General features: G+C 34.9%; 1 protein-coding gene across 4 annotated transcripts in view; it reads right to left on the minus strand.

Moving 5' to 3' along the window:
• Positions 1-16,525, minus strand: part of KCNJ6 (potassium inwardly rectifying channel subfamily J member 6) — a 202,976-nt gene that overhangs the window by 78,929 nt on the left and 107,522 nt on the right. For all 4 annotated transcript variants that reach the window (XM_043995911.1, XM_043995909.1, XM_043995910.1 and 1 more), the window contains one exon: positions 14,042-14,962. In XM_043995911.1, the coding sequence (XP_043851846.1) occupies positions 14,042-14,962 (921 nt within the window). The remainder of the gene's footprint in view (positions 1-14,041; positions 14,963-16,525) is intronic.

Here is a 16,525-nt window from a genome sequence, read left to right on the forward strand (position 1 = left end):
AAAACCTGAGAAGGCTTACATAAACTGATGCAAAGTGAAGTGAGCAGAATGAGAACATTGTACACAGTTATCAATATTTCATGATAGTCAAGTGTGAATGACAACATTCTCAATGATACAAAAATCGAAGACAGTTCTGAAGTACTTCTGATGAAAAATGTTATCTACCTTCAGAGAAAGAACTAATGGAGTTTGAATGAAGATTGAACCAAACATACATTTATTAAAATTTTTTTGCCTGTTTTCTTTTACAATATGACTAACCTATATTAAATTGCTTGTCTTCTCAATTGGGGGTGATGAAGGACAGAGAGAGAATTTGGAACTTAAAACAAAAAAAATGTTAAAATTGTTTTTACATGTAATTGAAAAATAAAATATCAAGAAAACAAAACCAAAAGAAATATAATCAATAAAAAAAAGAGATCCAGAAGAAAAAAATTAGGAATTATTGGACTATTTGGAATCCATGTACCTACCAAAAGGGAAAAAAGACCCTGGACATTATCTTTCCATAAATCATGAAAAAAACCAACACTCAACAACACAGACCCAAACAGCAAAGTAAAAATCAGAAGAATGAATGGGTCACCTCCTGAAATCACAAAATGAGAAATCCTGGGAGCATTACAGCCAAAATCCAGGGATTGCTATCAAAGAGGAATTCTGCAAGCAGTTAAAAATAGTCCAAGTACTAAAGAGATACAGTCAATATTACAAAAGATTTAGTAATTACCCTTTTAGAGAGGAGAAATATTGGAATATATTATTCCAAAAGACAAAAGATACAGACTTACAACCATGAATTATTATTCCCACCACAACTGAGTATAATCTTAGAGAGGAACTATTAGATCTTTTAAAAAGTTTTTATCGATGTCTTTTTTTTAAACCATCATTTCCCCTAGTATCTCTCCCCTTCTCCTTCTAGAGAGACATACTATATCAAAAATAATATTTTAAAATGAGATAAAAATGTATATATTCAAGACATTGAAACAGTCTGATAATAAATACCATACTTATGGATCTTCTACCTCTTCAAATAAGTAGGGAAGATGGTATCTGCTCATAGCTCTTGAAGTCAGGCTTGTTTTTTTGTAATTGTGCATTACTTTTGATTTTTTTGGTGATTGTTCTTTTCATTTACAATGTTATTGCCATTGTTTTATGTTGTTTCCTTGGTCTTATTTAATTCAATATGCATCAGTTTGTGTAGAAGATTCTTTTTTTCTTTATTCATCATATTTGTAATTTCACAGAACAGTAATGTTCCACAAATATTCTATTGGAGAATGTTTAAGTGTTCCTGAATTGATGAGCATCTATTCCTCTCCCCCACTTCTTTACTATTATAAAAAGTACTGTTATAATATTTTAGTGTACATGGAATTCCTTGGGGGCAGAGCATAGTACTGGAATATGTATCAAAGAATGTGGTCATTTTAGCCACTTTGTTTGCATTAATTCAAAATGCTCTTCAAAATGATTGTATGGATCCACAGCTCCTCCAGCAATGCATTAGTGTTTCTGTCTTTCTACAACCCCTCCAACTTAGTCAAAATTCCCATGTTTTGTCATTTTGGACAATTTGTAGGATGTATAGATGTAAATAGTTTGCAATTCTTTTTAAGCTCTTTTAGGCACCAAATCTCTATAGAGAACTTACAGCACTAGGTCCAATCTCCCTTCATAGAATATCGCTCTTCAGTCATATGAGCATTCATCAATAGAAGGCCTTCCCATCACCAAGGCTATATTTCCCTCTCCTCCCTCCCCCTTTTTCAATCCTTCCTCTATCCTACTCACCTGCTCCATTGTAGCCTTTTCTCTTCCTGAGAGATCAGAGAGATCACTTTCTCCTAATTGCTAGCCCATGACTTCTCCCAGTTACATCACATACTCCCCTTAAACATCTCCTTTCTGTCCCCTTTTCTTTGCAACCTTCCATTTTATAATTGTCTCACAAAAAGCTGATTCACCTGTTGGCAGGTTGTCCCAAGATACTGAGCATAATAATGCTTCAGAACTTTCTCTCCACTATTACCTCCACCTGACATCTTAATTAATCTCTATCCCCTTGTGTACATTTAGAAAGAAGTCTCTTACTAGTCTCTCTGGTGTCACAATGCTGTTATTCATAGCTATTCTGTTCATTCATCATTCCTGCATTTCTGTTGTATGGCGTGTTCAAGAAACAAATAATCTTAAAATTTTTGTTTTCTTTAAAAAGATTTGAAATTATTTTTCTTGTTATTGAACGTCCATTTTCTTTCCATTTATTATTAAGCTCACATTTGCAGAATAGGGCATCCTGGGTTGCATCCTGAGTTCTGTTGCTCTTCTAAATCCATTCCCTCTAGCATTTTCTATGGGGGTGCAGAATAGTTTTATGTTATTTGAATTTTCTTTCCTTTGTATTTGAAGGACTTTATCCTGATTGCTACCTGAGCCTGTTGTTTCTGAGTTGAATTGTTACCGCCCCCCCCCCCAGGCACACACATTTATTTTATTTTTAATTTACTGAATAAAACAAGTGAATTTAACCACTACATATCTTAGAGTTTATAGACATCGTTTTTTTTTTTTTTTCCTAGAGATGATCTTTTAAGCAAAAAGATGATGTGGAATCAAACAAATTGCTGGAGAAGCTAGAGCTAAATGGCATCTTCTAAATGAAAGGGCAAAATGATATACATATTTCTTAGAACCTTGTATAACTTTTAAGAAATTGACCATGTTTAGGGGACAGAGATATTGTAAACAAATGGGAAAAAGGGCAGAATTAGTAAATACATTCTTTATAGACCATAATAGAATAAAAATAGTCATTGGCTCAGAGATCATAAATAAAAGACAGATTCAAATGGAGAATTAACAATGAAATCTCAAATAATAAGTGGGGCAAAGAACAAATCATAGAAACAATTCATAATTATGTAAAAGAAAATTATAATGATGAAACAATATACCAAAATTTCTGGGATGCAGCTAAAATTGTTTTGAGGGGGAAATCTTATCTTTACAAACATGAAATAACAAAATAGAAAAAGACAAAATTAATAAAATGCATATGCATTAAAAAATTTGAAAGCTAACAAATTGAATAGAAGCATAAAAAAGGAAATGTTGAAAGTTTAGAGGAGAAACAAATTATTTGGAAACAAAATAAAATATAAATGACAAAACTAAAAGCTGTTTTTTTGAAAAGACTAATACAACCTTTACCCAACTGATTAAAATGGGGAGGGTAAAAAAAGTCAATAAAATAACAAATCAACAAAGCAAAATCATAACAAAATCAGAAGAAATAAAAAGAATAATCTGAATATATCATGCATAATATGTGTTATATTCAATATAATGTACATTAAGGAGAGTTATATGTGTGAAAACACAAAAGAAATGAGGAATACCTTCAAAAATATAAAAATGCTTAAACTATTAGAAGACTAGATAAAGATCTTAAATAAAAGTAATAGAAAAGGAAATTAACTGTTAAGTAGTTACCCAAGGAAGTTCTTGAACTTCCTGGTCTTGATGAATTCACAGGGGAATTTTATCAAATTTTTAAAGAATTATTAATACTGATACTTCATAAATCATTTTTAAAAATTGAGAAAGCACTCCACCAAAGTCCTTTTATGAGTCAAATATAAATCTCATATCTAAACCAAGGAAGGACAAAACACAAAAGGAAAACTATAGATCAATATTGACTCAACATTTTAAAATGGAATACTGTTAGACTACAATGATTTAAGTAGGATGCAAGGGGATTGATTTAAGAGATACAAGGATAGTTCAACAATAGGAAAACAATCAGCATAGTTAATCATATTAAAAACCAAAATATCTCAAACCACATGATTGTCTCATTAGATGCATAAAAACCTTTGGCAAAGTATAATACTAATTTGTGTTAAAAATCCCTAAAAATATAGGCATGAAAGAATATTTTTAATGTCAAAAGAAGTATGTAAAAGCAAAAGGAAGCATCACTTATAAGGGGGATATATTAGACCCTTTCCCAATATGTAAGGAGTAGAAACAAGGATGCCCACTTTCCTCAGTATAATTTGATGTAGTTTTAGAAATGCTATAGCAACATCAATAAGAAGAGAGAAAGAAATTAAAGGTATAAAGTAGATAAAAAGGAAAGAAAAGATTGCATAGGTGGAAAATTCTAGGTAGTTAAATAAGAGAGTCAAAAGCTTCAACTAAGTTGCAAGCTACAAAATAAATCCTCAAAAATCAACTGCATTTCTATACAATAATAACAAAATCCAAGAAGCAAAAATAGAAAGGGAATTTTCATTCCAAACAACTACAACATGCATAAAATATCTTGATGATCTCCAAGGTTTCTTGCAGCTCTAAATCTGTGATGCTATGATCCTATTATTTTGCAAATGAATAAAATAATTAAGGTTATGTGAGCATCCCATTCATTGGCTATTGAAGAAGCTAGTGGTCAAGCCAGTAGACCCCATTATTCTTTCCATACCAATTTTTATTGATTCACAAACATTTTAGAAGTATTCATTCATTCTGATCCATTTCTGTGGTTGGCACACAAACCCACCAATTACCAGAATTATTAATCTTATATTGGTTAATTCTATTTCTGTCCCATAATAAGATTAATAATTCCCATTGACGTTTTGGCTTCCCAGTTGCTAATTTGTGGTTTTTATGGGATCTAGAAATGAATGCCACAAGTGATATGCATTCTTCACCTTCTCTAAATGCATCCATGTAAATGGGCAAAGGTGAAGGAAGATAGAATGAGTTTGAGGAACTGTTTGAACCATGGGTGGTTTTCTAGTGGTATAGTGCTTAACAGCACTTCTGAATGCTTCATGAAACAAATGAGGGCCAAGTAAAAAAATGCCACCTTTTCTTTGATGACATATCTGTTTTTCTAGCTAAAATCTTTGATATAAGCTGTATAGAAAACTGCTTAATATATAGGAGTACTCTGAATAGTATAGCCCCAAGGAACGGCAATTTCTGATAATATTGTTGTGATAATATAACAAAATAGCCCATTCTCACTGGATGTTATCTGAGCTCAGTCTGTTTTGCTTAAGATAGTTTTTCACTTAGTATATACAAAAGCAGTTAATGACAATGGGGAATTGCCAATAAAGACATTTAAAGCCATTGCCAGGGGAAGCTATGTGGTGTAGTGGATAGAGCAACCAGCCCAGGAGTTAGGAAGGCCTGAGTTAAAATCCAGTCTCAGACACTTACTAGCTATATGACCTTGGGCAAGTCACTTAGTTCTGATTGTTTAAAAAAAAAGCCATTGCCACCTGTGAATTTTGAGTAACTACCTTTTCTCTAAAACTGAATGAGCCCAAGCTTTCCACATCTAGTAATTCACACAAAAGGTTTGAGAATATGGTTGAGATTGGGAAAAGAAGGGAAGGGAAGGAAATAGGCATTTATATAGCATCTACCATGTAAAAGGAACTGTGCTAAGCACTTTATAAATATTATTTCATTTGATCATATTTGATCATCAAATATTTTATTCTATGCCTCACAGAAGAATATGTTGAAATGTTGATATCTTTGGAATGTCTCACCTCTAAAAATGTTAGCCCTGGTGTCATTAGAAAGACATATTTCACCCTAGGAGAAATTCCCATTTAGAAAGGATATGGTTATTACATATCCACTTAATTATCTATATTGGGCTCTACTCATGTAATTAGTTATTTCAGACCAGTATCAGTAACTGGGAGGGATATGTGTGTGTGCATGGAGCAGAAGTTTGTAGTACTCAGAAATGACTTAAAAACTGAAAGTGGTAGCAAGATTTGCTATCCTTTTCTATCCTACTTCTAAGATGGAGAGTTTTTAAATCTCTTATGTCTAAAGGACCGATTCAAATATACGAGTATCACAATCTTAAATTGATAAATGTTTGAAGGCTATAAACTGACAGTATTCAGAAGAAGAAATCCAATCTATAAATAGCCATATGAAAAATGCTCCAAATCTCTAATAATTAGAATTTCAAACAATTTTCAGATTCCCCTCTCAGACTGATCAGATTGGCAGAGATCACAAAAAAATCACACTTGTTAGGGAGACTGACTGGGGGAGAATTCTGAATTGGTCTAATCATTCTGAAAAGAAATTTGGAACTATACTCCCAAAGTTACTAAACCATGTGAGATCAAAGAGAGGTAAAGTACCCACATGTACAAGAGTGTTTAGAGAAGCTTTTTGTTAAAAGAAAGAGGTAAAAACTAAGGATATGCTCTTCAGTTATGGAATGATTGAACCAAATTGTGGTATATGAATATATAGAAATTGCACTAAAAAAGAAGTTTATAAAGTCAGAGAAAAAAAGAAGAGACATGGTCAGAAAAATCTGGGTAGACTTGGATGAGCTAATCTAGAGTAAAGTAAATAGAACAGGTTATATAATAATAATAAAAAAATCATTGTAAAGAAAAATAACTTTGAAAGACTTAAGAACTTTAATCAATAGAGTAAATAACCACAATTCCAGAGGACATTAATCATAAAACATGCTATTTTATTTTTGATAAAGAAATATTTAATATGTAGAATAAGATACATTTTTGGAAAGGACCCATTTGGAAATTCATTTATTTATTTTTTACAATGGGGGAGGGAGTTAAAGAGGGAAAATATTTGAGAAAAAAGTTAAATTTTTTTTTTTGTGGGACAATGGGGTTAAGTGACTTGCCCAGGGTCACACAGCTAGTAAGTGTCAAGTGTCTGAGGCCGGATTTGAAGTCAGGTACTCCTGAATCCAGGACTGGAGCTTTATCCACTGCGCCACCTAGCTGCCCCAAGTTAAATTTTTTAAAAGGCTGTGTTCAATGTAATGACTAAACACAATAACAGAGAACTGATAAATGAAGCATGTGATGTGCCTCCTGACAGAGATGATGGAATAAAGGTTAAGGTGAGACACAAATTTTCAGACATAGCCAACATAGGAATTTATTTTTCTTTGTTATGTTTGTTTTTGTTATTTTTCCCCCTTGGGGTAAGAGAGGTTGGGAAAGAGAAGGAGAGCAGCCCTAAGGGTGACAAAAATATGAAAATAAAAAGAAAGGAAGGTCTTTGGAGCAATTTTAAAAATACATAGAAGAGAACTGAAGGACACACAAGGATAGTTTTGAAAGTTACATATTAAATTTTTTATATACTTAAAAGGAAAAAGAAGCTATACTTAGTAAAGATTTTTGTGTATGGGAATACTCATTTACTTTAAGTCCAGAATTTTAAAAAATAAAAAGGAGAATTTATTTTAAGTGTCTAAAACATAAAACATATTTTATGTGATGAGTTTCTCTGTAGAAATCTAAACTTTAGTTATTGCCACTAGGGGGAACCAAAGTCACTGTACACCCTCACTTCCTCTCATTTTCTAAACCCTCTATAATCTAGCTTCTGATCTTATTATACAATTGAAACCATTTTCTCCAAAACTACCAACAATCTCTTAATTGCTCGTTTATTATTGGCCTTTTCTTAATGCTTATCTTTCTTGACCTCACTATAGCATTTGATGTTGTTAATCACCCTCCTGGATAGTTTTTCCTCTTTCTAGTTTTTCATGACACTAATTTCTCCTAGTTTTCCTATTTCCTGATTTTCTTTAAAATTCAACTCAAATCTCTTTCTTTAGGAGGTCTTTCTGGATGTCTGCTCCCTCCTCCACACATCCCATTACTGTCTTCGGAGATAGGAACTCATTGGAAATAACTCCAATTTACAATATATATGTCTTGCATGTATAGAGTTATTTGCATGTTTTCTCCCCATTAGAATATAAACTCCTTGAGAAAAGAGATTGTTTTTGCCTTTCTTTATATCCGCAGCACTTAGCAATCTCCAGGCTTAGCTTAGACTGGGAAATACTTAATAAATGATGATAATGGTGAACTATGAACTTCATCTTACATGCTTCCTTAATAGCATATAGAGTTTGGGGTAGTAAAATTATATTGATTGAAGTTAGGACTCCATTAAAATTTTTCACTATCCAGCTCTAGTAGGTCTGAACAAACATGAAACTTTTGAGCCTAGGCTTTTGAGCTTAGCCTAGCTAAGCTTGGAGTGGCTCATCATCTGAGGTTAGGCCCTTGAGCAATTACTTTTTTCAGCTCAAGCAGTTAATGAAACCATCTGTTTAGGTTATTAGGCACATTTAGGTAATTATCTGTTTTGGAGAATGGAAGATCTTTGCTTAGGGAACCATGATTACTTAAAGAAGAAATTATTGTACCCTTTCTAATTTTGATTCAATGTAGACAAAGAGAGTTCTTAGGAAAAGTCCTTACAAAAAAACAGACCCAAGGAAGCAAGACACAGTTAATTTCCAGGTGATTTATAAATTAGTTAATTTATAATTATTTCATAATTCTCTATGGCCACTCTTTCAAATAAATTATGTTTAATGGCACAGTATCTGTTTATTTTCTGGAAATGAGATCCATTTTAAACCACTGGTAAGTATATAAATTAGCTGTAGAAACTAACTGTTATTAGAAATATTTCTTTGGGGGCAGCTAGGTGACACAGTGGATAAAGCACCAGCCATGGATTCAGGAGGACCTGAGTTAAAATCCGGCCTTACGCCCTTGACACTTACTAGTTGTGTTACCTTGGGCAAGTCACTTAACCCTCATTGCCCCACCAAAAAAAAAAAAAAAAAAGAAAAAAGAAAAAAAGAGAAATATTTCTTCAATTATAGATTGTTAGAGAAAGAAGAGACATAACCCCCTCATTTTGCAGATGAGGAAACTAAAGAAGTGAAGTGTCTTAGAGAAGATAACCTAGTGTCCTTTCCACCATACCATGTCCTACCATTGTTTATTTTTCTAAGAACCATCCCATTACCAATTACCATTATCTATTGTATTTCTATGAAATATTAGATCATGGTATGTGATCTTGCTTGTTGGTCTCAACTTGAAATTTTCTTATTCCAGACTGTATGTAAAATTCTTACAATTGAGTGCTCCCTCTGCCTTTTTTCTCCTTGGAAAATCACTTAATTTCATTCAGTCATTCATTCAGCAAAAACGTAAGCACCCACCTCATGCAAAATTTCTCTTGTCCAGTGCCTGTTCATTCTTCAAAGCCTAGATCAAATATCACCTTCATCCTGTTCCCCCTATATTGGGAGTGCTTAACCTGGGGTTCATGAAATGGAGTCCATGAATTGATTTCAGAGGGTCCATAGATTCAGAGGGGGAAAATGACATCTTTATTTCAATATAATATTTCCTTTATAATACTATGTATTTTATTTTATGCATTTTAAAAAACAGTATTCTGGGAAGAATTCTATAGGAGCAGTCCATGATACAGAAAAGGTTAAGGACTCCTAACTTACATGGAAGTGATTTTCCTGTCTTGTGAGTTTGTATAACACCTTGTACGTCTCTTCAATATTTTTCCTGATATTATAACTATTTGTATAAATTATTAGGTAGATATGTAGTCAGGAAGATATGAGTTCAAATATGACTTCAGATACTTCGTGACTGTGTGATTCTGAGCAAGTAAGTTAACATTGGGCTGCCTCAGTTTCCTCCTCTATAAAATGGGGATAATAATATTACCTACCTCCTCAGGTTGTTAGGACAAAATTAGTTAATATTTATAAAGTACTAGACTATAAACTACATGTGGTTAGTGCCTCTGAGTTATATTTCTTTGTATGTGTTCAAATGTGCCTAGCACTATGTTGTACACTTAGTATTTCCTTAGAAGATTCACTAAACTGAATTGTAAAGAGGATGCTGTGAAATCAGTCATTTCTCTGAAGGGTTTTCTTTCTGTTTGTTTTGTTTTGTTTTGTTTTCAGGGTAATGAGGGTTAAATGACTTGTCCAGAGTCAAGTGTCTGAGACCAGATTTGAACTCAGGTCCTCCTGAATCCAGGGCCGGTGCTTTATCCACTGCGCCACCTAGCTGCCTCAGGGTTTTCTTTCTGAAGGGATTTCTAGCTTGGGTCAAGAGAGATAGACTAGTTGACTTCTTAAGATTTTTTGAGGTCCAGTAATTGGGCTAAAAGTCCAACATTGTAATTTATACCTATTGCACAATTCTTGATTATTTAAAGACCATTTAATTTTTCATTTTATCTCATTACATTGATGAAACTTTCATTTTATTAGTGGGGGCATGCTCCATTTCCAATGCAGGTCATGATACCTTTTGTTTTATTATTATGTGTGATTTTCTTTCATATTGTCCCATAAGTATTGTAGCTTTTTGTGCTGCCTTTGTTGATTGAAATCTAATAAGGACTTATGTTGAGGGCAGCTAGATGGTGCAGTTCAAGACAAGTAGGAAATGGCAAACCACTCCAGTATCATTGTGAAGAAACACCCCCTCCCCCAAAGCACCTCAATATGAACATAACAATAACTACAGCAATAACAATAAGGATTATATTTACATGTTACTTTAAGATTTACAAACTCTTTTCTCACAAACATCCTCTATAAAATTGTTGTGCAATGAAAAGAGAATTAAACTTGAATTCATAGAACCCGAGTTCAGTGCCCAGTATGCTACTTATTACCTGTGTGACCTTGGATAATCTTTTGGCCTAAGTTTCCTCAAGTGAAAAATAATGGCATTGAACTCCAAAACGTCTCAAGTCTAAGGAATATAGATCTATTACCTAATATTCTTCAGTTCCATGCAACAACCAGTGACTTGATGTCTTCTTGTCCCAAGATAGTCCAATGTTATATCCAAACTTTTCTAGTGACAAGTTGAACCATGGACATTATTTTTGTATAATGCATGTTAACTCTGAAAACTTACAACCAATAAAGGAGACGGTTTTTAAAAGTTAAAGCTGATGTTCAGAACAGGAAAGAATAATTAAGAAATTAAAAAATAATGAATTCTGTTTACACTTCTGCAAGAGAGGATGCCCCAGAGAAACTAAAGCAAAATGAGGTTACAACAGAGAGATATAGAAATATAAAAGATAAAGCCTTCTGATGAAAAAATAGATCTTCTGACATCCTCAAAAAAGGTTGAAAGGTTTTAATGCATATGAAGAGGCCAGCTAGACAATAAAATTGCCTTCAGGGCATAGCTATATTCATACCATTGTCTCTAGTCATTTACCTAGATATTTCCAAAAGGGCAAGGTGCAATGGCTTACTGTGAATTAGCAGAGAAGAACTGTTCAGTAGGGAAGGCAAAACTTTTTTCTATCTCCTGCCTGGAGGTGAAAAATAACCTCAAAATTGAGGTTACCAGGGAGTCAAATGTAGGATAGGTCCTAAATTAAGGTTACCCAGAGTCTTTGCTCTAGATAAAAGAGAGCAAGTACTCCAGCTAAAAAGAACACGCTAATACTGAAAATCTGCCCAGTCTAGCTTGGCTACAGCTGACCAGCAGCAGAGCAGCCTATCTGGCTCCAAGCAGAACCACTGTCTACAGACAGTGTGGTCTATTCAGCCAAGACCACCAGCAGAAGGATCTGGTAGAGAGCCAGCACAGGAACCTGCTCCATCCATCCAAGCACTGGATTGCACCATCCTTTAGGGGCACTCCACCCTAGTCTAGCCGAGTCACTTCTTCTATGAAGATTCTGTGCCCTGAGAAGAGCCCAGCAGAGTACAGTGTAATTGAAGGGAAAGGAATGGTAATGAAAACCTTTGAGAAGGAAAGGAAGTTAAGGCCCTGAAATTCCAGACTTTTGAGATGCCTTGGCCACATATGTTACATGTATGCCTCACTAACATTATACATGAAATTCATGATATTTCTTTTTTTTATAATAAACCTTTTTATTTATAGTTTTGGGTTCCAATTTCCCCCCCTCTTTCTCTCCCTCCCTTCCTCCCTCCCTGAGGAAGCACACAATCAGATAAAATTCATGATATTTCTTAACCCCTTCCCTCACAATAGGTATAATTGTAGGAGAGTGCACCTCTAATGTTGGGGGAAATAGTTTGGAATTACTGTACTGTTCTTTCTATTTCATTTGAGTAAACACCTTTGCTAAAGAACTGGATTTATCTGCTAATCGTTAAAAGGAAGCATTCCTATGAAGTCTGTGGAAGAAATGAATAAAACCTATATGTTGTTAGTTTGCATTTTTTGGGGGGGACATCTCCCCTGGGGGATAAAAGTAACCTTAGAAGTCAAAGAAATAGAGCTTTGTATAAATAGAGACATACCCTCTGTTTGTACTTTATTCTATCTTGAAGGAGGTTTCCACTGTCTTAGAGACCTCCAGCCTCACCAGCATATTCTGATAGGATTAACTACATACAGTGAAAACATCCCCACTTGGACAAACATGGAAACTTTTGAGGACCCCAAGTTTAAGACATTGTGTCCAAAATTACCTGACATTCCTGTCTTTATTATTCAACCTCCTAAGTAAGGAAAGGGGTGTTGAGAAGCCTTACCTGATAGACTCCTTTTGCCTCCAGTAATTTTATTTTAAGATTATGTAAAATCTTTTATGTGAGTGTATCTTCTTGGCTCTTGTTATCCACTTGGCAACTGTCAATCAGTTTATCCTAATGAAACCTTTTTCTTCTAGCTTTGCCTCTTGATTTCTTGACCTCCAGGGGGACTGAGGTGGGAGGATTTACTCTCTGAGAGGATTTTAAGACATGTAGGTTGAGAAATTCCCTAACATGGCACATGAGCTACTTTTAGGAAGAGAGCCACCAGCATGCTTAACCCCTAGTACCATGCAAGGAGAAAGTGGCAGCCTCTGGGGACCTAATCTGCCAATGCTAGCGTGAGTTGGTCAATTGAGCCCCAAAGGAGACATTAAATTCCTTTTGTGAAGGATAGTCATGTTGGTTCAGTAAAGATTGTATGCCTTTATCATGGGTGCCAATATGGATAAATATTGACTGCACCTTTTGGAAAGCACAAGATGTATAGAATTCATAATTACATAATTCAAATACACCTTTGCTTATTCCTTTACTTGTAGCTTTAATGAAAACTTTCTTAAAACAGGTAAGTAATATCAATAGAAGTATAAACAGGGTTCAAGACTGAACTCTATTAGAGAGTATGTTATAAGTAGACTTGATAGTTTAAAAATTCAAATACATTTTTGCTTACTTATGTACTTATAGCTTTAATAAAAGATTACTTGAAATAGATGATATCAATAGAAATATAGATAGTATTATCATCATTTGATTTTATAATTTTTCTTTCTTGATGAGGACATTAGCTGATGTTCAATTTCATATATACATTGCTATTCAATTATGTTTCTTGAGAGTTCAGTAGGTGGGTTTGGGAGGGAGACAGTAGGCTAGAGTTATTCTGCTATTCTTTTTGAGTAGATTGAGACAGTATATGGTATACCAAAGGGATTGCAAGCATCTTTCAAAGAAAAATTAAGATTGAATTTGGCAAAGCAATTTATCTGGCTTCCTTTAAAAGGTTTAACTTCTTCCTAGGTTAATAATAAATGAACCAGAAACAGTTTCTAGAAAATATCGGAATGAAAGTAGAATTTGTAGATTTTTCCAAAATGACAGAACCACTTTTTCTAAGAGAAGATGAAATAATTTCAACTTTAAAACACATTAATATTATTTCTTTTAAAGCAATGTTTGCTTTTGTACTCTGGTAGGTAGGCTTTAGGTCTTAAGATTGCTTCTTTAAGAAAAGTAATATAAAGATGAAAAAAAAATTAATTAGTGTTAGAGTTCAGGTTTCAATGCCTAGTTTGCACTTAAATCATGAGTTTTCTTAAGAACTAATCATGTCTGAGGGGCAGCTAAGTGGCACAGTGGATAGAGCACCGGCCCTGGAGTCAGGAGTACCTGAGTTCAAATCCGGCCTCAGACACTTAACATTTACTAGCTGTGTGACCCTGGGCAAGTCACTTAACCCCAATTGCCTCACTAAAACAAACAAACAAACAAACAAACAAACAAACAAACAAAAAAAAACCTAATCATGTTTGCCCATCTTAAAGAATGAACACAGATACCACAAAAGCCCAATAATGTAAAGAACCTTCTTACCTGTTGCCTCCACCATTCCTTCTAGGATCACAACAATTTCTAGTTCCTCTTTGGGCAGCTGGGCTTTGGAGATCTCCCAAAAAGGACTCTGTTGATTAATTTCATGGCTAATGATCAACGGTGACACGAGAAACAGACGATCATCCCCTGTGTAATACCCTACATTGATATCTGTCTGGTTCAGTGGTATGAACTCTCCTTCTGTGGTCTGTTTAGATTTGATCAACTTGGCTCTAATTGAGGCCTCAACGATGTGGGAATTCCTAAGGTCCCCCACCCGGAACATCAGGCATAGCTTCCCATCCCGCATGGAGATTACTGCATGGGTAGAAAATACCAGGGTCTCTGCCCTCTTCTTAGGCTGCGATATTTTTACAAACATGCAGCCTACCATGAATGCATTGACTATAGAGCCCAACACAGACTGGACTAAAAGGAGGATAATTCCTTCAGGACACTTGTCTGTGATGACTCGGTAGCCATAACCAATGGTGGTTTCTGTCTCTATTGAGAATAAAAAAGCTGAGACAAACCCATTGAGGTTAGTGACACATGGAGTCCATGTGGGGTCCTCTATATGGTCCATATCTCCTCGGATATAAGCTATAAGCCACCAGATCATGCCGAAGAAGAGCCATGTCACTGTGTAAACCATAACAAAGATCAACAGGTTGAACCTCCATTTCAGATCAACTAAGGTTGTGAAGATATCAGTCAGGTAACGGTAGGTCTCCCTCACATTGCCGTGGTGAACATTGCACTTTCCATCTTTCCTCACGTACCTCTGGATTTTTCTTTTAGCTCGGTCTCTGCTGATGTGTTTTGGTAGATCATCTCTGGCTTGCTTGGGTAATTTTGGTTGGTGAATGGTTACTGGGCTTTCTACATCCTGATCCATTGAGTCCCCCTCCAGGACATTAGCTGGGATTTGGAGAGAAGAAAAGAAAAACTGCTGGTTGGCTGTTTTTGGATAGTGAATAAATTTTGCAGTGACCTCAAATACTATTTATGTAGTTTCTAATGTAGTATAATCCTTAGATTAAGTTTACCCCAGGGATTTGGATGTTTTAGGGTTAGGGTTAAATTTTAGTTTTCTTCTTAAAGTTTTTCCCCAGGGTTAGTGAAGGAAGATATAGTTGGGTTCCCCTTTGAATAGACCCTTGGTAGCATGGAACTAGGGGATGCTTTTAATGATGATAGGAATGACTAAAAAGCACACCATTTAGTTCTGTGACATTTGACATAAATCTGCAAGGGATCTGAGTGATAAATTGTTTGGGTCACCCTCTGCCAACTTGACTTTTCCTTATTGTAAACTGGAAAAAAAATAAGGCTAGGCATTGAAAAATCTTATTCTGATCAGATGAACTTTTGGTTTTGCTGGGCAGCGTTAAGTGATGGCTTTGGCCTACCTCTTCCTAAAGGAGTTTCTTCTTTATGTCCTGTCCTTCTTACTCTTCTGTTACCTTGAAAGATTTCTAAATGCAGTCCATCAGAAAAATTGCCAAAAAGCTACAGCCAAAAAGTGTAGTAGGCTGGGAAGGTAAGTGAAGTTTCATACTTGAAGCAATTGTTCCAGTAAGCAGGACTAACTCCCACTTGAGGCTTTCAGTGGGAGATGAGGTTAAAAAGATTGCTAAGGGGCAGCTAGGTGGTGCAGTGAATAGAGCACTGGCCCTGGATTCAGGAGGACCTGAGTTCAAATCTGACCTCTGACACTGAAAAATTACTAGCTGTGTGACCCTAGGCAAGTCACTTAACCCCAATTGTCTCACACACGCACACACAAAAAAAGACTGCTAAAACATCTTAGCAGACTAAGGAGAATTGCATATTAATTACTAAGGAGTTTGGAGAGTAATCATATTAAGGTTGAAATGGAGAACTCTGGGAATTTAGATTAATTTCAGGAACTCACCTCTTGAAATATTTCAGTGAGTTTTGGGTATAAGAATTAAATTCTGTAAAAGTTTTAGGGTAAGTAGCACTTAGATCACCCACCCCACCCCTTTCCAAAGATTGATAGAGCTATTGTTTTAGTGTAATGAAGGAAGGCAGCTAGTTTGAAAGTAATCCCAGAGTGAAGAAAAAAAAATATAGGTATGTGGTTTATATTTTATAACTGTCTCTTGTTAATTCTTCCTTGACTATGAAAAGAAAAAGATCATTTAAATTACAGACACTCTAACCCCAACTCAGAGATCCCTATGACCATCCCAGTTCAGAGACTCTCCCCCTCTGACCCTGTTAACCCCTTTCATCTCAGATCAGGTCTCCAAATAAAGGTTTTGAACAACAAAAAAGTGCTGGAAAATGCAGGGAAACTCGAGTTTCATTCTGGTCTCAGAAAATTTATTAGCTGTATGATCTTAAGCAAGTAATCTTATCTCTGTTTGCCTTAGTTTCCTGATCTATAACAAGAAAAATAATAATGAGTACCAAAGTTGTTGTGAGAAGCAAAATGATATAATGACTGTGAAGTAC

The sequence above is a fragment of the Dromiciops gliroides genome, chromosome 3, assembly GCF_019393635.1.
Source record: "Dromiciops gliroides isolate mDroGli1 chromosome 3, mDroGli1.pri, whole genome shotgun sequence".
NCBI lineage: Eukaryota > Metazoa > Chordata > Mammalia > Microbiotheria > Microbiotheriidae > Dromiciops > Dromiciops gliroides.